The 23818-nt window shown below is 42.2% G+C and overlaps 1 protein-coding gene across 1 annotated transcript in view; it reads right to left on the bottom strand.

Annotated features, from left to right (window-relative positions):
• The window catches only part of MED12L (mediator complex subunit 12L), a 504977-nt gene that overhangs the window by 103874 nt on the left and 377285 nt on the right, over nt 1–23818 (bottom strand). The window contains exons 22-25 of the mRNA XM_066599797.1: nt 22928–23155; nt 16597–16738; nt 13550–13670; nt 6256–6357 (exon numbers count right to left, since the gene is read on the bottom strand). Coding sequence (XP_066455894.1) covers nt 6256–6357; nt 13550–13670; nt 16597–16738; nt 22928–23155 — 593 coding nt within the window. The remainder of the gene's footprint in view (nt 1–6255; nt 6358–13549; nt 13671–16596; nt 16739–22927; nt 23156–23818) is intronic.

The following is a 23818-nucleotide window of genomic DNA, read 5'->3' as shown; positions in this document are numbered from 1 at the left end:
CTCTTCTCTATATGCGCTCAATGGGGCCGGCGGCAGCAGCGCCGACCCCATTGAGAACATATAAAAGACAAATCATTCTTCTCTGTAACAGCTGTGGCAGAGAAGAACGATGTTTGCCCATTGAATTCAATGGAGCCGGCAATACAGCAGGTTCCACTGAAAGCAATGGGCTGGCGGCGATCGCGGGATGAATTGTCGGGAAGGGCTTAAATATATAAGCCCTTCCCTGCAATTCATCCAGAAATGTGTTACAATAAAAATATATACCGTATATACCGGCGTATAAGGCGACGGGGCGTATAAGACGACTCCCCAACTGTCACCTTATACGTCGGGAATACAGCGGAGCAAAGAATAAAAATTCATTACTCACCTCCCCCGGCGTTCTGCGGCGCTGCTGCAGGCTGTCGCTCCCTCCTGGTCCCCGGCAGAGCATTGCTTTCTGGACGCAGGGCTTTAAATCCCCGCCTCCAGAAAACACACGTGCCTTCAGCCAATCACAGCCAATGACAATGATGTCATTGAATGGCTGTGATTGGCTGAAGGCACGTGTGTTTTCTGGAGGCGGGGATTTCAAGCCCTGCGTCCAGAAAGCAATGCTCTGCCGGGGACCCGGAGGGAGCGACAGCCTGCAGCAGCGCCGCAGAACGCTGCAGAACGCTGGGGGAAGTGAGTAATGATTTTTATTCTTTGCTCCGCTGTATTCCCGGCGTATAAGGTGACAGTTGGGGGGTCGTCTTATACGCCCCGTCGCCTTATACGCCGGTATATACGGTATATATTTTTATTGTAACACATTTCTGGATGAATTGCAGGGAAGGGCTTATATATTTAAGCCCTTCCCGACAATTCATCCCGCGATCGCCGGCAGCCCATTGCTTTCAGTGGAACCTGCTGTATTGCCGGCTCCATTGAATTCAATGGGCAAACATCGTTCTTCTCTGCCACAGCTGTTACAGCTATGGCAGAGGAGAACGATCTTTATGCTGACAGTGCGGGGGGGGGGGCACTCTTGCCGCTATTGTGGCTTAATAGTGGGACCTGGGAACTTGAGATGCAGCCCAACATGTAGCCCCTCGCCTGCCCTATCCGTTGCTGTGTCGTTCCCATCACTTTCTTGAATTGCCCCGATTTTCACAAATGAAAACCTTAGCGAGCATCAGCGATATACAAAAATGCTCGGGTTGCCCATTGACTTCAATGGGGTTCGTTACTCGAAACGAACCCTCGAGCATCGCGAAAATTTCGTCCCGAGTAACGAGCACCTGAGCATTTTGGTGCTCACTCATCTCTAGTCAACTTCTATCTTTTTAAGCAGCCCAATGCTGCCAAATAAACCATGTGAACTCAGACAACAACTTGCGCAAAAAGTCTTTCCCTTTTTCAATACAGTTCTATTTCACACAGATGTACTAAAATAAGTGTACCAAAAACTTAATTAAAGGGGTTGTCTAGGGTTAAAAAGCATGGCTGTTTCTTCTAAACACAGGGTTGTGTGTGGTATTGCTGCTCAGCTCCATTGAAGTGAATGAGAGCTGAGCTACAATACCAGACGCAACCCTATGGACAAGGGTGGCACTGTGTTTGGAAGAAAGCAGCCATGTTTTTCTAACCCTAAACAACCCCTTTAATTTGCAATGCTTTGTTTGCTAGTTACACACGACAGGTCCTTCTGATTCCCAGCTTCAGCAGTTAAAGCTCCTATGCTGCTTGCCTGGTTTCCATATATGCTAGGTACATCCCTTTCTAGATAGCAGTATTGCTTTCTCACCCCCCAGAAATTTGGATGCTTTTTATTTTAGTGGTCACATATCACGAGTTGATGTAAAAAAAACAGTCAAAGACACAATTCTTCATAATGTTGTTGGCAATACCTATAAGAGCGGAAACTATGTAATCAAAACTGTCATATGTTTTAAAAGGCAAAACTGACACAAATACATAATATTGAATAGGCATATGTTGTGAATTACCACATTATATCACTGTCCATTACTATATTATCTGAAAAATAAACATTTTCTAGTGCTTCCTGGCTGTCCATGGACATAACATAACTGTTTTGGCTAAGAGCTAGAGTTGAGCGAACATACTCTTCCGAGCTTGATGGTCGTTCGAGTATTAGCATTTGCGATGGTGCTCGCTACTCGAGCGAGCATCACGCCGTGTTCGACCCTGCCCCAGTTTTGTCCCCTCCCCGCCGCTGACATGTCAGATTTGACCCCTCCCCGCTGCGCACATAAACGGTAGTTTGTGGCTGGCTTGGCAGAGGGGAGAGAGAGAGAGAACACGAACACAGGAAAAAAAAAAAGCTCGGCACCCGGCGGGCCCCATACAAAAATGCTCGAGTCTCCTATTGAAGTCAATGGGGTTCGTTACTCGAATAGAGCTCTCGAATTTAACGAAAAGCTTGACTCGAATAACGAGGACCCGAGCATTTGGGTGCTCGCTCAACTCTACTAAGAGCTATTCTGCCGACTCACCAAATGGGTCTGGAGGTCCTCGATCAGCTATGGTAACAATATCTGATCTGTGCAAAATATATGGATGTGGTACAAGCTGAGCAAAAGTCATATCGATCATTGCTTGTGTCTCGTGGGGTCAGACAAAATAGCACAAGAGAAAACAGATAATGATACGTTGCTTGCACAGTTTGTTTACTGAAGATAACTCAGAATGTTGGTATAAAAGTAGATACTGTATGATGGAAACAGCAGTATAGTTTACTGCCTTGGCACTGGCTTAGTGCTACTCCAGTTGGATCACTCTTCATACACTACAACAGCAGCCTTTACCTCCCAGGAATTCACTCTTCTAGCAGACTCGGGTGAACCCAGGCAATGGTTCAGGGGCAATAATTTCCAATAGTCACTTTGTCTGTACACACACCACTGCTACAACTCTGCACTGCTGAGGATTCTTCTACAGGAGCACTCAACTTGAAATCCACCATGATGTACTTACTGCCCAACCGTTCTACTCTCCTAATATGTGAAGAACCTCTCTTCAGCTTGGGAACATGGTTTTTATAGCCCAAGCCCCATACTGCACTCTCACATAACCACTGAACATTAAAACACCTACCTTTTCAACAATGTTAAACAACTTTACTAACTTTGACAAGGTAGAGGGCACAGAGCCCCAATCAGTGAGCTGCTCCATCATCTTACGTAAGAATCTTCTAGAAAATATGCAATGAGACTGCCCACATTGTAAAGTGAACATATCTATTTTTTGATTGTTTTTCAAATCATTAAGGGATCCGGCAGCTTAGAATTTAATGTTTCTGATCCTACCATCACGAGGACATCGAAACATGAGGGCTTTTTCACATTTATTTTTATGAGGTGCTTTATTGTGATACAATAGAGCTCAGTGTACAAATACAAGACTTTGTTTATTTACTTTGCAGACACTCTACTGTAATAACAAAAGAATATGCAGCTTATAAATACACAATTGCTTCATTTATGATTCCCTCTATTGTGAAATCATAATGTAGCACAGCCAATAAATACACACATATGCATATAAATACACACACTCCACAAATACAGTCCGCTATCACAGAAATGTAGAGACTGTTAACACATTTTTATCAAGATAAATAGCCTTTTACTCTATAGGGTGAATAGAGTACATGGAGAAAATCATAACTGACATCATCCCTTTTTAATTTAGTTGCCCTTTTGTGAATTTTGCTCCCTAAACCTTTTTTTCATTGAAGTTGTGTCCCAAACTGGACTGTATTGTACAGGGTCGGATGGAGATCTCATTAGGGTGGAGGACCTCCACGCTGAGGGCACTGTGCTGGATTGGTCAGACATACTTCCAACAACTCAGGTGCTCGTACACAAACTTTATTTTTTCCAATGTGCAGTTAGAAGTTCTAGCGACTGATCATACATCTATTCATTTACCTCAGGTCTGTTTCCATCACTCCATAAAACACAGGAAAGGGGTTATAAAAAAAACTACAAAATCTAACAAGTGCATTTAAATTTTTTACTGGGCATGTCATAAAACCGAATCCTCATGGAGATGATTGCCTTTATAGACAGTAGCATCAAAAAATTTACTTTTGTCTAACTGCACACATACATAAATTTTTTTAAGTGACTTGGATTCATCCCAGTCAAGTTCAACATGCCCGCTTCAAGTTTGGCAGGTGTTGGCTCATTTTTTAGCTGCCAAGATTGGAGATTACTCCCATCCCAGAAGTTAACCATTTAGATGTCGCTGTCAATCCTGACAGAAGCATTTAAATATCCCAACAATGAGAGGGACTTCCCTCTGTCACTGTAAAAGCTCACCTACAATGAGATTGCTGGCACCTGTTCCCGATGTCATGGCAGCCTGGGGCCTTGTGGAGGCCTCCAGGGCCGCCATGTATTCCTGCCTTTTACGCAATACCTGTAGGGACTAAAAATAATAACAGGTTAAAAAGTTTTAATTACTGTATATACTCGAGTATAAGCCTAGTTTTTCAGCACATTTTTTTTGTGCTGAAAAAGCCCCCCTTGGCTTATATTCGAGTCAGGGACGGCTTAAAAAAAAAACCTCCATACTCACCTCCCAGCTGGCGTCTGTGTCCCCAGCGGCGGTGCGGCAGGCTGCTTCAATTCTCTCCGCTGTTATCCCCCGCCATCCTCTTTGCTTGGCTCTGTTATCCCCCGCCGTCAGCGCTGTGTAAGTAAGAGCTGTGATTGGATCCAGCGTCAGCCAATCACAGCCATTGCTCGATCATTCACAGCCAATTAAGCTGTTTTAGAATTCTCCAGGCTGTCATCTCCCTGCTCGGCTTTCAAATCCTCTGCGGTCAGTGCTGTGTAAGTAAGCGCTGTGATTGGATCGAGCGCCAGCTGTGATTCGCTGGCGCTCAATTCAATCACAGTGCTTACTTACATAGCACTGGCAGAGGCAGAGAGGACAGCGGGGGATGACAGCGGGAAGAATTCAAGTAGCTTGTCACACAGACACAGACGCCAGCTGGGAGGTGAGTATGGAGGTTTTCTTTTTAACTAGTATATACTGGAGTACAGCTCGGCTTATACTCGAGTCAATAAATTTTCCCAGTTTTTTGTGGTGAAACTTATTGTCTCGTCTTATACTCGTGTCGGCTTATACTTGAGTATATACGGTAATATAAAAAAATAAAACATATATAAAAAGTTTAAAAATACCCTTTTCCCATTTTTATAATAAAATATATATATTTGGTATCATCCCATCCATAAAAATCATGTCTATTAAAGTAAAGCACTATTTATCTTATAAAGGTGAAGACAGAAAAAATACATAACACTAGTATTGCAGTTTTCTTGGTCACCCAAAAAGTCATATATACCACAAAATGCTACCATTAGAAACAACAGGTCATCCTTCAAAAAACAAATCAATACACAGGACCATTCACGCAAAAATTAAAAAAGGTATGAATGTGAAAATATGGCAACAGAGAGAAACTTATTTAAAAAAAATAAAAATTTAAAACTAGTACAACAAAAAACCTATATAAATTTGGTATCACAATGTTCTGTCTGGTTAGGCCGTAGTAGAAAAAAGCTTCAGAAGTCCTGGACTGCTCTAGGGCTTCCTGGAAGTATAAACATTTGCATTGTTGCAGCTATGCATTCAGTTTTGACTGGAGCAAAATCACCATGAAGTTTACATGTTCTACAGTATATTCATGCTACTTTTTCACTACCTAATTCTATATGGTCAGGCAGCGGTCACCCTCTCCGTGGAATTGGGTTCCTATCTGGTGTGCTCTCCTCCTCCCCTCAATGAGCCACAGCTGCTCACTTTGGTCTTCTGGCTTTTCTGGCAATCTGCACATGTGGCCCCTGGCGCCAGTAGCGCTAATTCCTTTGTCATTCCCAAAACACCTGCTGCCCTGGGTTTTATAAAGGACTCTCCCTCATAGCTCTGGGTCTCTGAAATAAGGCCCTTTAGGTATCTGTTAACAGCAAAAGCTATACCCCTTGGCATTGACTCAGCTCGTCTACCCATCTGCTGCCGGTTCTAACCATTTACTATGTTTAAGGAACTCTTGAACTATTGGCATATGACTATGTGGCTTTGTTATTATCAGCCTTGTGTGTGGTATAATGTTTTTTTAAAGGTCAACCCATTCATGTATGTAATTAAGAAAGTGCAGTACCATTACGCATACAGCCATAGACCACACAATTACATTTAAGGCAATCTATTTTCCAAGTATTCCATTTGCTTTAGCTTACAGAACGAACTCACCATTTGTCACTCCATATGTGCTGATCTGCGGTGTTCTCAGCAGATGTAGAAGGAGGCGACATGTCATTCTAGCACCTGGTTCAGCATCTGGGTCCCCACAAGCTGTAAAGAAAAGCTCTATCATTAAGTATGTCCGTGTTTAAGGTGACTATCACCTGCACTGCATCCTTACATTGACAAGTAGACAAGTGTGGTTGGAACTTTTTTGTATAAACAGAATATTGCACTAATGCATTTTACATACGTATATTCAATGATTTTAGTTGTGTTGCAGTTGGGTAGCTCTTAAGCCAATGATTAGGAATGAACATTTGTTTATCTTATCATCATCTCATGTAAATGTGCCCACGATCAGCCAACAAACAAGAAAAGGCTCATTTGTCAGCTCTTTTGTGTGGGCAAAAAATGCTCACTTGTCATCAGCACATCTCTGCCAGGAGATGTGCTCCCAATGAAGGCAATGCGGAAAATCCACAGGCTTTCCGCTACATGTGAATATACCCGTAGGACAGTTTTACACACAAGGTTTTTTTGACAGTTGAGCCAAAGCCATAAATGAATTCCAAAGATATTATGTGAATTTTAAGAGAAGGTCTTATACTTCTCCTTCCTGCTGGATCCCCTTCTGGTATTGGCACAAAAACCTGCGCATGAAATCAACCGTATTCCACTTTTAAGTCCTGCTTGTCTGAATTGCCCTTACTGGGCAGTACTACCATCCACAAGGTAGCAAAAGATTAATTTGTGGATCCTGTTTTCCACATACAGGAGGTGGGACTCTGAGTTATGAGTAAATAGAGTTATTTGTATATTATATATGTGCCCAATCCAAAGCAGTTTCATTTTAGCTTGATGAAGGATCGATAGAACATCCGAAAGCTTGCTGTAACATCATGTATTTTTGTTAGCCGGTAAAAGGTATCATATCTACAAGATTACTTGGTTTCTCTCACTGAAAACAATCAGACTTTGATGTATACTAATGCACAGTGTTTGTCCAGGACCAGAGGATCGCTTTAACCCCTTAACGACCAGCCCATAGTGTTTTTCCGTCCTGCCCAAGTGGGCTTTATTCTCTGAGGACGTAAAAACATGCGTCCTGCAGAGAATAAAGCCCCGTGGGCTATGGACGTGACAGCTCCATGCTGTCGGTGCCCGCAGGTAGCCGACAGCATGGAGCTGTCATCCTGGGCTGCGGGCAGTCCCCCCCCGGCATTGCGATCGGCGCTATCCAATGGATAGCGCCGATCGCAATAAAGTGTAAAAAAAAGTAAATAAAGTTAAATATTCAGCTGCCCTGATGGATTGGATCCATCAGGGCAGCTGAAATTACTCACCCAGGTTCCCCGATGTCTGCCACGGAGAAAGGGTCCTCCGGGATCCGGCGCGGCTCTTCTGCGCATGCGCGCCAGACGAATGACGTCACGCGCGTGCGCAGAAGAATGGGAACCCCGGGGAGTTTAAAATCTCCTGGTTCCCGGCTCCTGAAGGTAGCTGGGAACCAGGAGATGTCCCCGGGGACCGTGGCAAGCAGTTCCCGGATCCGCGATCGCCGCTATCCAGTGGATAGCGGCGATCGCGAAAAAGTTAAAAAAAAGTAAAAATCAGCTTAATTTTACCTCCCCTCATGGATCCGATCCATGAGGGGAGGTGAAAATACTCACTCCAGGTCCTCAGCGGCGTCCCGGAAGACCTGAGTCCCCTTCTGCGCATGCGCGCCCGATGATTGACATCGGGCGCATGCACAGAGGGGCTCAGGACCCGGGAAATTTAAAATCCCTCTGCTCCTGGCTGCCATGTGTAGCCTGGAGCAGAGGAATGTCCCTGCAGAGATGATCACTGTTATCGAATGGATAGCAGTGATCATTTAAAGTTAAAAAAAAGTGTAAAAAAGTAATTTAAAAAAAGTGTAAAAAAGTTTTTAAAAAAGTTTAAAAAGTAAAAAGAAAAGTTTAAAACGCTTACATTTCATCTCCCCTCACGGATCATATCCGTGAGGGAGGATGAAATTACGTATGTAAGGCCCCCAGATTTATCCGCGGACCTTACCACAGCTTCTGCGCATGCGGCCGTCGCCAAAGCGGCAGACGCATGCACAAAAGCCGTGGATTGCCAGGATAACTTAAAATCTCCTTGCTCTTGGCTACAAAACTTAGCCGAGAGCCTGGACATTTCACGTGGGGCTGCAGTGAGCGGTTCCTGATCACATGTTCGCCGTTATCCAATTTATAATCGCGATCGCGTAAAAGTTTTTTTTTTTTAAAGTTAGTTTCATCTCCCCTTACCGATGCGATCAGTGAGAGGAGATGAAACTTTTTACCGGAGGCCTCCGTATTTGCACCCCGGGGTGATCTTCCTCCATGAACTTTCCCGGATTCTGCGCATGCGACCGCCGGCAAAACGCCGGACACATGCGCAGGAGTCGGGGAGCCCAAGAAATTTAAAATCTCCGTTGGTCACTGAGAGCCTGGAGCAGTGACGGGTGGCCTCGTTGAGTGGTCCCAGGTCACATGATAAAAAGGTAGCGATCTACCTTAGGTTGGTCTCACATGACCGGATACGAATTACGGATTCCGCATGCGTTTGATTAGCGGTAATACGCAGATCAATCGCATTGGATTACACAATTCCGCTCACATTAGCGGGTTGGAATTGCGTAATCCACTCGCAGAAAAGAGAATGCAGCAGGCTCTATTTTACTGCGGATATCCGCAACATAGAGCCCATTGTGTTGCATGGTCGTGGATATACCCGCAGCCCATACGCAACTACGTTGTATGCGGGCTGCGGGTACCCGCGTCATCGCTAAGCGACTGTGCGGGAAATACAAACAAAAAAAAGTACTGCGCATGACCGCCTGTGTGAGTAGGCAGTTATGCGCAGTACATTACGCAGCCGTACGCAGGCTCACAGCCGGGCTCACAGCTGGGATCCGTTTAGGGCCACAATGGGTATGTTTCTGAACAGGGGACAAACAGGGGTATCCATTTTGGGGTGAACGTCTTCATTCCTATGTGTGCTGTACAAAAAAAACAGTTTTTAAATTGACAAAATTGCCAAAAAAATGAAAATCGTAATTTTTTCCTTCTGCTTTGCTTAGATTCAGTCAAATACTGTGGGGTCAAAATACGCAGTACACCCCTAGATGAATTTGTTAAGGGGTCATTTGTGGGGTTTCTTTTTCGTTTTGGCCGCTCAATGTCTCTACAAGTGGGCAATGGGGCCGGGAATTTATTCAGTTGTACCCTGAAATCCAACGGGTGCTCCTTCCATTATAGGCCTAGCCATGTTTCCTTTAAGTAGATTACGGCCCCAATGGGTATATTTCTGAACACGGGACAAACAGGGGTACCCATTTTGGGGTGAACATCTTCATTCCTATGTACACTGTACAAAAAAAACCTGTTTTTAAATTGACACAATTGCCAAAAAAATGAAAATCATAATTTTTTCCTTCTGCTTGGCTTAGATTCATTCAAAAACTGTGAAGTAAGAAAAGTCATCGTACCCCTAGATAAATTCGTTAAGGGGTCTACTTTTCAAAATGGGGTCACTTGTGGGGGTTCTCCATTATTTTGGTCACTCAATGGCTCTACAAGTGTGCAATAGGGCCTAAATCTCCTTCAAGCAAAATTTCTGTTCCGAAAGCCACCGGTTGCTCCTTTCATTTTGGGCCCCATTGTGCATACAGATGTAATACTAGGGCCACAATGGGTATGTTTCTGAGCACGGGACAAACAGGGGTATCCATTCTGGGGTGCAAATCCTCATTTTCATGTGTACTATAGAAAAAAGTCCTGTCTTTAAAATGACATATTTGCAAAAATATGAAATTTTAGTTTTTCTCTTCTAAATTGCATTGACTCCTGAAAAAAAAACTGTGGGGTTAAAATACTCATGACACCCTTCAGTGAATACGTTAAGGGGTGTAGTTTTTAAAATGGTGTCCCTTGTGGGGGGTATCTATCATTTTGACTCCTATGAGCCTTTGGAATCTTGGCTTGATGTAGGAAAACAAAGTGTTCCTCAAAATGCTGAAAAGTAATGTTAAATTTGTACGTCTCCTAAATGGTTAAAAAAAAAAACGAAAGTTTTTCCAATGTGCGCCCAAAATAAAGTAAACGGATGGAAATATTTATCTTAGCAAAAATTTCTATATTATGATTGCACATATTTGAGATATTGCAGTTGGAAATGTGAAAAAATGACGATTTTCTCAAAATTTTCCAAATTTTGGCGCTTTTAATAAATAAACACAAATTCTATCGGTCTTTTTTTCCGCCTAAATGAAGTACAACATGTGGTGAAAAAACAATGTCAGAATCGCTTGGATATACAAAACCTTTCTGGTGTTTTTCCATGTTAAAGTGACACATGTCAGATTTGCAAAATTTGGCCTGGTCATTAAGGCGCAAACAGGCTTGGTCACTAAGGGGTTAAAGTACCACCCCAGAGGTGTCATCTGTAGCCTTTTTTGAAACCGCAGTATCTTTTGCCCTGAGTAACACATATTGAAGAGCACATGGACACCCAGGCGTGTACTATATGAGCTATAGAAAACTTTAAAACAGATAAGAATAGGACATATTGCAATTTCTTTCATGTGAACCATCTGAATAACCCCATAGACTATAATGGATCTATGTGGTGACCCTGAAATATACGGACAGCAGTCAGACCTATTATACACCTGCCTGAGTAAGCCCTTAGGCACATACTCTTTTGTGGTGGTTTTTTTTTGCCTTGTAAAAACACAATTAATCTTTTGCTTTTTGTTTAGAGCTTTTCTTGGGGTAGCTTTTTGGCACACATTTTGATATGTCTTAAAAAAAAGAAAAAAAAAGCAAATTGGTGTTTTTCTTTTACTGTACATGTGAAAATAACATAAGGGCATGGTCACAAGTAGCGGAATCTCTGTAACGGAAAAAACTTGGCAGCAAAATCTGTGGCTCTTCTACGTCAAAAACCTGGCAAAATCCATACCATTGGCAATTGATTTCAGCCTGTGCTGCACTCCTCTCACCTCCCAATACTGTGCACTGCTGTAGTTAGAGATGTAGTCATGTGATGAAGAAAAAAGAAGGAAGAAGGAGGAAAGGAAGTAGGAAGAAGGAGGAAGAAAGGGAGGAGAAAAGGGATGAAGGAGCAGAGTCTTCTTCTTTCTTCTTCCTTCTTAGGAGAAGAAAAAAAAGGAAGAAGATTAGAGATGAGCGAGTATATTCGCTAAGGCACATTACTCGAGCGAGTAGTGCCTTAGCCGAGTATCTCCCCACTCGTCTCTAAAGATTCGGGGGGCGGGGAGCGGCGGGGGAGAGCGGGAAGGAACGGAGGGGAGATCTCTCTCTCCCCCCCCCGCTCCCCGCCGCAACTCACCTGTCACCCGCGCTGCACCCGAATCTTTAGAGACGAGCGGGGAGATACTCGGCTAAGGCACTACTCGCTCGAGTAATGTGCCTTAGCGAGTTTACTCGCTCATCTCTAAAGAAGATCCTTCGTCTTCGAAGAAGAATGAGAAAATGAAGATGACCAAGGTTCGGGTTTGTGCTGAACTGAGCTTTTTGGCAAAGTTCAACCCGAAACAGAGTTCTAATGTTTCGTTTCACTCAATAGTACAAAGTACCATGAAACTGTAGCAAAACCACCGCAGATTTTGTCCTTTGCGAACAGTAGACTCTACATCATACCCACAGATAATCCACATCTACATCAAAATCTGCATGTAAAACAGCTGTGGATCTGTTTGTGGAGTATTTTTATGCCCCGTGTGAATTAACCCTTCGGCCCCATTAATTCGGCAGTATTCTGGTTAATGTTTTACATCGATATTAGGAAGCCAAAACCAGCAATGAAACATATACAGAAAAAGTATAATGGAAAGATTCTAATCTCTTTTGTGTTTTGGACCCGCTCCTGGTTTCATCTTACAAATACTGACACTAAATACTGACCAGAGTATCGCTGTCTTAATGGGGCCTTAAACAGATTATCTGGATCTTCTACGTTGTTTTATCTGTATACACATAAACATAAAGGAAAGCTGCTCACTCTTAGGATGGGGCAGCGGAGCTCACAGACTTCCTCTCTTAGTCCTGGCAGCATTTAAACAACCTTTTATATGAGAAATAAATTAAATAATACAAAGATGTACATCCCTGAGGTCAGCCTCTTCCTTCTATCATAATGTGGATGTAAATAGGTTTAAAACTCTAATGATGAAAATCACAACTGTCAAGGATGATGTCAACTGATGTTGTTCCAGGGCTGGATCCCTGATGTCTTTCATCCACTGAAATGAATGAGACAACCTGGAAAAACTGCCTACTGACAACTTAAGTGCCGTCAATTTTTAGTCATTTGGATGACAGTTTCAGAAAATTAAAGATAGAATTCCACTTGTGCGTCTTTTTAAAGTTGTGAAAAGTGCTTCTTTCTTACCTTTATTAATAATGTAAATAGTCAAACATAATTGCAGGTAGAATTTGAATGTAAGAGTCCTAAATGGAGATGAGCGAGCACGCTCGGATAAGGCAGTTACTCGAGCGAGCATCGCTCTTCTCGAGTAACTGCTAACTGGTCAGGCTCGGAATAGGGGGGGGGGTGGCAGGGGTGAGCGGGGGGGGGCGGCGGGGGGGGGAGGAGAGAGAGAGATATCTCTCTCACTCTCCCTCACCCCCCCCCCCCCGCCCCGCTCCCTCCCCGCTGCCCCCCAAGCCTGCTCGGATGAGAATGCAGTTACTCGAGAAGATCGATGCTCGCTCGAGTAACTGACTTATCCGAGCGTGCTCGCTCATCTCTAGTCCTAAAGTGTTTTAAGATGGGCTTTTGAAAAAACTAGACTGGCTTCCTAGATAGCGACATAGAATCTGAACTAGGGGAGCAGGAGAATTACAAATATTAACTATGGACTTCAGTATTACTAATGTTCTGGCAGAACATATTCTAGATGAACCTGCCCTTGACGCTTTGGCATTTCTCTCTGCCACACAAGTCTGCATTGTGTTAATATATCCTGATCTTCAGGAACCAAGGTTGGAAGCATATTTTGAAGCCTTCATAAGTTCTTCTGCCACTGGTATTGGTGAGCAAATAAGCAAACCACCTATGATTGCAATACATTTTACATATTTATAAAGACTACAAGATGCGTGATTTTAAGGCCTTAAGGTTCCTTCAAACATCAATTTGTGTTACAAAACAATCAGGGGAAATCTAGAGGTGTAATAGCGTACAGGTTATTCTAGTAATCAGATCATTAATGTCATCTATCTTAAGCCTAGTAATTTAAGGATGCTACCTGCAGCCAGTAGGGATGGAAGCGCAACATGCTGGACCACATCTTCCAGTGAAAAGCAATGCCGTGCTATTAGAACAGCAACAAAAGTGGCTAGTGAGTCATGAAATGAAAGGTCACTAACCTAGAAAAGAAGAGGAAAGTTAGAATAAAGTCAAGTAAAGTTTGGGTACGACTCTGAATACAGACTGAAACTAATCATGCGTGCTATAATCCAGTCACTGTATTTTACCCAGTCTCTATGTAATCATCACCCAAGGCTCATTTGATAAATAAAAGGAAACCTCAGTTTAAGAATTTGGTTTTTCTAATATGGCATGACAAAAGGATTAAAGTAGACTTTTGGGCCTAAGGATATTCCATCAATGTTTGATCATTAGGTCTCCTACTGATTAGAAAGGCAAGCACATGCAGGTAAATTGCTCGTTACTCATTGCTATAACATACAATGGTATGACCATCATCCAATACAAGATTTTAGTTTGCCCAGCATAATTCATTCTGCACATTAATCCAAATGTAGGTACTTCTGAAAACACAGACAATTGAAAAGAAATCTCCCGTACTGTTGCATGTGTGTTAATTATGTACTAATGAACAACTTCATTGCTTTGTATTTATCAGAACTAAATACCTTACACTTTACTATAGACATGACTGTTGTATGCTTCTTCGGCTGATACACCCCCTTATACATACACGCTTGGTGCTACTGAGCATGCATGTCTAGTGGCCAAGTACATCATCCTGGTCCCCATAAATGTCATACATGTTTGTCCTATGTTGATACACTGTGCAAAGCTGTCTTGTCATTTCCAGTGTGTGAGTTGCACAGCTGCGGCGCTTGAGAGGTTAACTTTAATAAAATCATAGTCTGCATGTAAATGTATCAGTATGTCATGTCATGTAGTATGAGTGAAGGTATAAATAGGAGTGACTGAGAGCGGAAAAAGGAGCCCATCTTCTGAGGTTGAGAGAGTCTAAAACACATAGCCACAGGGAAGCACCTTCAGCTTCCTTGTGGTGAAGATGGAGGAAGAGGAGAGATATCCTGGGATGAATGTATTCTGGATGTGAGTGGAGTGGGCCCTAAATAGAGAGAGACATTGTAAGTAATCACGTTTCCTGACAAGGTCAGTGCAGAGGTACTAAGTAAATACTCTTCAAGTTTTTCTAAACGGCCATCCAGAGCCAGGATCACCGCGTAGAAGTACTCTCTCCAGTTGTTACACCCATGCGTCTCCAGAGAGTGGTGAAAATACTCAAAGTCAATAATTGCTGCGAGAGTGTCTGCAGTGTGACCCCTACCCCATTTCCTCCTCCAGAGTATTCCCCTTCCAGGAGCGGTCCCTGACAGATAACGTAGACTGCAGGAGCGGTGTCATACTGTGTTTCCTCCCTGAAATCTGATCTCTTGCTTTGACTGCACTGTAAAGACTGTACCTAAATTGCCTTGTGATAATTGTTTCTGCAAGTTTACTCAAGTAAAGTTTATACCAGGCCCTGACCGTTCCTAGGGACCCGAGGTACTTAAAGACTGTGTGTCTGTGATTATTCATATCATACGTGTAGGAACGGTGGCGTCACCCGTGACAATTAGGACCCCATCATCCTGTTTATTGGCATTCCCTATCCTAGGGGTGTCTTTGGTGGCATGCAGTTGTACTCTGGCCTTGGCTATGTGTTATCCCTCTGGGAAAGGAGCCTGGTAGGTGCCGCAATGACAAGCCATCACTTAACCCTCCCAACTCCCCAAGTATGTCAAGTGTCCGGGGTGTCCCTATGGGGCGCTGCACATGCATTCAGAATAATGAGAAAGCAGCTGAACTCCTTGGGAACAAAAGAATCCGGTAGTTGAATTCCAACTGCCTCATACTTATCCCAACATCTGCCATCAGGAAGAGTCGGGAGGCCTCCATACACATTAGATGATTGGCCAGACCCACAGAAATTAACACGTTTTGCTGATAGACAGCAAATGTGTATAATCACCCTAACTTTCTGCATGCAAGTGGTCATTTTGACGGAAATAAGTTTTTTGGGAAAATGTAATTTTATATCCACCTCTGAACACTGTTTTGCATTTTATTCCCCTTTGGCAATTTAGCTGAGGTCCTATAATTTAGTGGAACAGTTAGCTTTTCCTACATCAGATAACGTACCATAACACAATATCCAGAGCAGACATCGAGCCTGTAGCTCTATAATGCAGGCTCTACCTCAGTATCAGTACAAGATACTGTAACACAACTTATGATGTATGTCATAGTAAACACCTACTGGGATGGAAGGTTATTGGTAGTCCAACAGATTTTGTAGGATTTCTTCAATTTACTGTGCAGCCTTATTTACATAGTAAACATTAATCTGTTGCTTTGGCATTTCCCAGTAGTCCATGTTATAGAAGAACTAACAGTAAAGGGTAAAGCCTGTGACTTGCCTATTTCGTCCCACGCATTCTCCTGGTGGACAATCAGCAGAGCCTACACTGTCAGTAATTAATACTTTGCAACTCATAGTTTAAAGGGGTTGTACCAGAATCACAGGTTATTCCCAATCCACAGGATGAGTGATAGCTTGCTGATCAGTGGGAGTTTCACCGCTGAAACCCCCAGCAATCCTGAGAATGGGAGTCCCGTGTCCTCCTCAGGCTGTCACTGCGCGATCGCTTCTCCGCCCACAGTGATGTCAGAATGAACGGAGCACTGGCTGACCTGCGCGTTCAGCGCTCCATTCATTTCAATGGAGCTGACAGAAAAACATGAGCGCTTGCCAATTGGTTATCTCTGCAGTTCCACTGAAAGTGAATTAAGCAGCAGCCCACTTGTACAACCAGCACTGAATTTAGTCTCCTCCTCACCGTAGAGGGTGCAGTAAGCCCACAATGAGGAGCAATGGGACAAGGGACCCCTCCCCCCCCCCCCCCCCGGATAGCTTGTGATCTTAGTATAACCCCTTTATTATACCGTAAGTACTAATAAGGTCTTGATGTTTTATTGATTGGTCACCTGTAGATAAAGAGGTGGACATATTGGTATAACAGCACTTACGTCCACACTGCAGAGTAAATCATTAAATCCCCAAACATGATTGGAGGAGCAACAGAGAGCCTTCAGTACTCCAAGCCATTCTGAGCTGAGTATTGTACAGCAAGCAGTCAGCTCAGCACAAAGGTTAGATATATCATTGATCCTATGGAAATAAGACATTACATTAATACTGCTTGTTGGAGAGCAGAGCAATAATAAATCAGTTCTATGAATCAAAAGCAATGTTGTAGGAGGCCCCCTTATCAATGGAACAAGATAAGGATGTAGTCACAGTACAGGTATTAAAAATCATCATGACATTAATGCCTCCCCTCTCGCAATGCCCATCAGTCCGTAGCTGGTTAATTAAAGAGGACCAATTATACCTGATTGCAGAAACAGGAGGTTAAGGGCTCCTTCACACAAGCATATGTGTTTTTGCGTTCATTCGGAGGCACCTTAAATTTGCATGAATGGATGATTTTCTGTGATCTTTATTACCATTTTCTCAGCCATTCACATGGCGGGGTGCAATGTTTTAGTGAAAAAATATGCCGCGGCCCGGAAATCCCTTGCTTGGCATTAATCCTCGGAATGACTTCAAATGCCTAAATAGAGGCACGTGTAAGCTTTTCGCAGCATTGGACGCTGCTAAACTGCCTCCCCCTTCGGGTTTTTGCTGAACTGAGCTTTTTGGCAAAGTTCAACCCAAAACAGAGTTCTAATGTTTCGTTTCACTCAATAGTGCAAAGTACCATGAAACTGTAGCAAAACCACCGCTGATTTTGTCCTTTGCGAACAGTAGACTCTACATCATATCCACAGATAATCCACATCTGCATCAAAATCTGCATGTAAAACAGCTGTGGATCTGTTTGTGGAGTATTTTTATGCCACATGTGAATTAACCCTTTGGCCCCATTCTTTATCGTGCAACGTTTTTACGCACCGCAAATTTGCCCATGTGAACGAATGCACTGAAAACCAATGCCTCAGATGGTCGCATTTATAGGCCGTGTGTGAAAACGCGGCAACATAGCCGCATATTTATGCTTGTGTGAATAAAGCCCTAGCCTCACAATTGTTCAGCTATTTAAACAACTATGGGACCGATTACGGAAATTCTGCCTCTCCGCTATTTTTCTCTCCTTGACCACTCACTGCCCTTAACAACCGCTGAAAATCCACCAACCATCACAAATTGACTACAACCCTTGTAATACTATGCTGTTCATTGACCCCCCCCCTTTACCCTTCTCCCTGTTCACCTATTTAAGCTCTGGCAACTACCGTAGTTGTATTCACTGACCCAAGACATCCGAATTTTGTTCTAAGGGCCCCTTTGGATTACGGGAATCTGAACGATAATCATTCAGTGTAAATGCTGCCAACAACTGAATGATGAAGAATAATTAATTTGCTTATCGTTCGTCGTTCAGTTTAGACAGGTATAAAACTTGAACAATGATGATCTATGAACAATGGCCTAATTACTGTGAATGGAGGTGGCGATCTCCAGCCCGCTCTGCCACCATTCACTGAGCGATCAGCACTCCTGTGATGAATGTTGGGCACTTTTGCACCCGATAATCCTCCTGTATGAAAGGGCACTAAGATAAAAAGTTTCCATGTTACTATATATATATAAATTGAAACTCATTTCCCTAAAGGTACGTTTACAGGGCATGACTTGTCTCAATGACCATTGCTCCTGTGCTTTTACAATAGTTATTCAGTGAACGGAGGTGTAGCATGCTGGAGATCTCTTCCAGCTGCCCGCCCTCAGTCATATTAAAGAGGCAGTTGCTCAAAAATTGAGCAACTTTTGTTTACATGGGCCGACAGTCGCTTGGTTTATAGGTGAGCTAAAGCCCAAGTGACTCTGACAAATGAGCTAGTTATTACTCAGTGCTCTGTCAGCAGCCACTTTACATGGGACAACTATCACCCAAATCTATCGTTTCCAGCAAATATTTGGATGATAATCACCCCGTGTGAAGGTATCTTAAAAAAAGATTACCCAGAAACTTAAAATTTTGCCAAGTCTTCAGTATTAATATAACAGGATACATACTCATCCTTCCGCACTTCCCCGTCGCTGTCATCTCGACGGCTCTCCGGTCTCCGCTAGTCCTCACTACCTGATGCAGAGAGTCGGCAATGACGTCCCCGACAAAAGGGCCATAAGACCGCTGTAGCCAATCACTGGCTCACTTCAGCTAGTAAATAGCTGCAACGCTCACATGACCCAGTATCGGATTGTTATCACTCGCCTCCCGGAAGTGAAGTTCCTCGGAGAGCTGGTGAGATGGCAGCGATGGGGGAGTGTGGAAGGGTGAGTATTCTGTTATTTTAATACTAGGGGCTAAGCGAAGTTTTACAGAATATTATGTCCCCAGATAACCTTTTAAGTACCTGGATTACTCCAAAAAAATACTGCTTTTCTATTATCTATATTGCTAACAACTAAATTTGTTCCTAATCCTTTTACATAGGACGATTATCGTTCAGAATCGTTCAGGTCGTCTGGTGTAAAAAGGGCATTGCTCTGGTTTACACCACCGCCTTCACATCCTCTGTCATTTGGCTTATTACATTTGTCACAACCTGTTCTTTTCTGTTTTAAAATAAATATAAAGATCTTTGAAAAGAAAAATAATTATGTCATTGAGGCCAATGGATGACAAAATGAGAAGACTGATACCACTGGTTATTTTCTGTTTCGCGGGAAAAGAAACATACTGCAAAAAGAGCATACAAGTTTCTTTATCTTCAGTTCTTTTTGGAATTAAATTATTGGATTCTGTACCTAGAGGACAAGCTGGTTTTATAAAATGGCTTTTCCTGGAACAGATCTTTGAAATGAACATGATTGAAACATTTAGAATGTGGGCAAAGCTATCTGGTGCAGGGGTATGAGGAATGGTGAACAGGATAGAAGTTGTTGTCCAACTGCTCTTCACCATAATTCAAGTAAAAATGGTGAAATTAATTGATCTATAGTGCTACCTTTGAAGGCTACCCAGGTGAAGGAAATTTCTATTTTTAAGTCACCTTTTTAAGGTGTCATTAATTCCGCCTTATTCTTTTAAGTGCAAATTAATCATATCCATGTCTGTGCCTTGTAATAAGTATATATATATATTTACAGTATTTATATGCCTCTTCCGATCTATTTCAAGATAACACTCTGGCCTGGTGACCCATTCACACTAATTCAGAGACCATAAAACCTTCACATCTCTATCAGTGGACTATTTAAGTATGTATTTATTTCTCAACTCATCCTGTTGCGGTATTCTAAGTGCAAATTAATCACATCCATGTGCCTTGTCATAAGTATGTGTATATCTATATGCATGCCTCTTTGGATCTATTTCATTATGCCTGAGGAAGGACCCTGAGAGGTTTGAAAGCTCGCTATAACATCATGTATTTTTGTTAGCCATTGAAAGGTATCATATCTACAAGATTACTTGGTTTCTCTTGCTGCGAACAATCACATTTAACTTACACTGTGAAACGGCTTTCAAGTTCTCACAAAGAACTGGAAATTATATATTATAATTATATTATTACATCTGCTTCTAGTATGCACCACCAAGACTGTTCTGTAGTTGTGGGCCATCTGGGCTACAACAGGGATTACTGTCATAATAATAACCTCTTTAAAAGAAGCATTTTATTAACATCTTGGTGATGTAGTTCTTAACTTGTGGTATGCATGCCCTAAGGGTACATACCATGTAAGCTAGGGGTATACAGAAGGCAGCCTGCAACTATTGCCAATTTTTTGCAATTTTCACAGAAAAATAAAATCACAGTAAAATGCTGTGGTGTTGCTGAGCTTTTCTGAAAATCACAGCACAGTCCTAACCTTTTATCATTATTTTCATAAATTAACCACAAAGCACGTTTTTGTGCATTTTTTTTTTTAGCAAAAGCCAGAAGTTGATTCAGAAGATACGGGAAATATAAAGGAAAGACTTCTCATTTCTGCTGGATCCACTTCTGCCTTTGGCTCAAGAAACTGCTACAAAAATCTGTGTTGGAAACCATTCTAAAAGTTTCTTCAGATGAGCGTATGTTTGTCCCATTATGCAGCCATACACGTAACCATTGATTTCATTGGTTTTGTTTTCACTACCGGTATTCTCGTCCGTTAACAGTACAGGCGACAAAAGATAGGACTTACCCTATCTTTCCCGCATGTAGTACTAACTATGTGCAGTAAAGTTAGGGCAGCCCCTATCTTCCTGCAGTTTTTTTTCAAACTTCTGCGCTATAGTGCAGAGTTTGAAGAGCTGGAGAAAAAAAAACAAAACCCGTTTATGCACAACTATTCTCCGTAGTGGAGAGCATAGTCATGCATATGGCCATTTGAAACCATCCTCCTATAATAGACATTTATTATCTGGTGGGAATTTCATAATCTAGTGGAATTTACACGGGTGCAGTGACACAATTTTGTCAAACGCATGAATGGGAAGTAAAAAACAGCCGAGCAGCATTGTCAAATATTTATGGCATTTCCTGTGGATTGCTTGAACTTTAATTGTATTGTGTGTGGCTGCATTAATTGTACAGAGGTTTTGTGGGGGCACTAATTGTACCAGAGGTGACAGCATTAATTGTCCTGTGGGTAGGAGGGTAACATTAATTGTAATGAGAGTCAGTAGCAGCATTTATTGTAACTAGATTGACGTGATGTTCGCTACGCAAACATAAAATGGGTTAATTCACATTTGCGATGTTTACCTGCATGGCAACGCGATGCTATGTAGGGAAGAAAATCGCAGCATGTCCATTGTTTTTGTGATATTGCCCCGTTGAAAACAATGTGAAAACACAGTGATCCTCTGCAGCGATTGTGACAGCCGTGTCGGGGGATTCCTTCAGCCTTACATCCAGGGGTTTCCACATGGATTGCTAGGGTGATATCGGGCCAAGATACACGGTCCGATATCTCACTCACCAGTGTGAAGGAGCCCTGACTCCATAGCAGCAATGTTGGCTGAAGCACAAAAGTGTCATTAGACTTAACACAGGAACTTTGACCTGGCCTCACAGGTCATTCGATATTTCAAAATCAAATTTTATGATTTTACAGCGGTGCTGAGGATGTCACAAATCTAATGACACCAAAATCATCCGCCAAAGCTCACGCAAAGGGGTCAAAGCGTGGTGCAAGAAAGAGTCTGTGGGCTTTTTATATTAGATGTGTGTATAGGTATCATCAATTGTACATCAGGTGGATTCTGGAATTACTTGCACTGCATGTAGGTGGTGGCTTGAATTGTATTGTGTGTGGCTGAAGTAACTGTACTTTCTGTGACAGCATTAATTACAGTAGTAACAATAAAGGAGCACTGCCAGCATACAGTACCATATAAGACACTCAATTGTGGCATGAACTGATTAATAATTGCTTGGGGTCTATAAATTGAAGACTATATTGGTGTACTAAGTAGGCATGGTATGGTGGTATAAATCAGGGTAATCCGATGAATCTCCACATTGTTGAATGAATTGTATTTCATTGGTTGTGATTTATGCATCAATTGCCATTAATGACCAAATGGACACATCACAATATATTATGGAATTATTCCATCACTATGGACTGTAGCTTTGGATCTACTTGGTTCAAATTTCTTTGACTAGAAGTTCTCTGCTCAGAAAGATCGAGAAACATTTAATGCATTAGGAGAACTTTCTGTGCCAAGGTTTGTTTAACCTCCTAATTACTTCACAATGGCTTTTATCGTGCTGATATAAGAGAAAAAAGTTTTTTAATGGCTTAACATTATATAACTTGTAGCGGAAAGTTATCACAGTCAAGTTAAACTTTGTTACATCTGTACTTTATGGCAAGGAGTACATCTTGGGGGCAGGAAAACATTGAGTTTGTATAGCATTTGTTTCTGCATTGATACATGAATATTTATTACATCCATGAATGTTCATATACCCAATGTATGTGTGTGTTATGTAACTCTGGTTACACAGTCAGCAGTCATCTAACTATCCTCAGAAGGAAGGACTATAATGTAACACCTCTAATTTTAAAAAGTTGGAAACAAGCAATAGGATAGCTAGACCTCAATGTTCCCTCCCCTGGACAGGTACCTCTACATATGTCACAGAGCATGCCCACAACACTTTCCCATAGAAATCAATAGTTTCTTTTTAGTTGAACTGCCCAGGTAAGATGTTTGCTCTGTTAATCATGTAAGGAAAATAGACTAAAAACCTACATTTAGTAAACATAAATTTTCTTTTAAAAAAAAGTGTGACCCAGTATATAGTATACTATTTATAAGTGGGATATGGACGAATGGACAGTGCTTACCTCTCTGCATCTTGGTGCCCCATACAAACATTCATGAGGACATTACAGACAAAACTGTAGCGATTTGCTGCATTTTCACTGAGGATCTTTCCCAGCATTATGTGATTGATGTTATGTACAGAAGGGTTCTCTATAAAGTCTGCCATGAAGTCTGGATCCCACAACACATTGGAGTTAGACGGCTGTACGTTGCTGTATATTATCTGCTTTACCTTTGAGCAAGCACTACTGGAGAGGAAGAAACAATGCAAACAGAAGGTTATTTCTATTAGTATTAATTAGTCGAGTTACAGAGAGCAACTTGTGCTGTTTACATAAGCAATAATCAGCGATGTTACAAGTAGCTCTCAGTGGAAACACAAATATGTACTGCAGAGAATGGCTGGCTGAAATTCATTAATTTATTGACTTAAGTTAATGGTAAGGATTTTGATTAGCCAGAAAGAGTGACAATTTTCCAGTGGATATGTTTCACATGACGACGGGGCTTCTCAGGCAATCAGCCTCCCGAAATCTAAACTGACACTATCACTAGGTGTATTCATAAGTTTACACTCTTGGGTTACTCCCAGAGCAACCTGTGACATCGAGTAAATCATGTGACCTGCTGGAGTGCAGAGTGCTCATACTCCTGCAGATGCAATGATAAACATATTGAGCAATAATACTTATACAGTATGTTGAACATATAATCCAGCAACATAGAAAATAATGAAACATAGCAGAGTGATGATATACATACTGTAAAGTGAACCAAGCAGATTGAACATGATGTTTAACCTAACTTCTACATGCTTCTAAATCATGATCAGAGAGACAACTGGCTTTATATTTACTTAGGCATGCTCGGAGTGCAGATCACATGCTCTGGCTGTTCATCATTGCCAGGAG

Source organism: Eleutherodactylus coqui, chromosome 1 (assembly GCF_035609145.1).
Source record: "Eleutherodactylus coqui strain aEleCoq1 chromosome 1, aEleCoq1.hap1, whole genome shotgun sequence".
NCBI lineage: Eukaryota > Metazoa > Chordata > Amphibia > Anura > Eleutherodactylidae > Eleutherodactylus > Eleutherodactylus coqui.
Note: the sequence above shows the minus strand (reverse complement) of the source record. Positions and strands in the feature narration are given on the sequence as shown.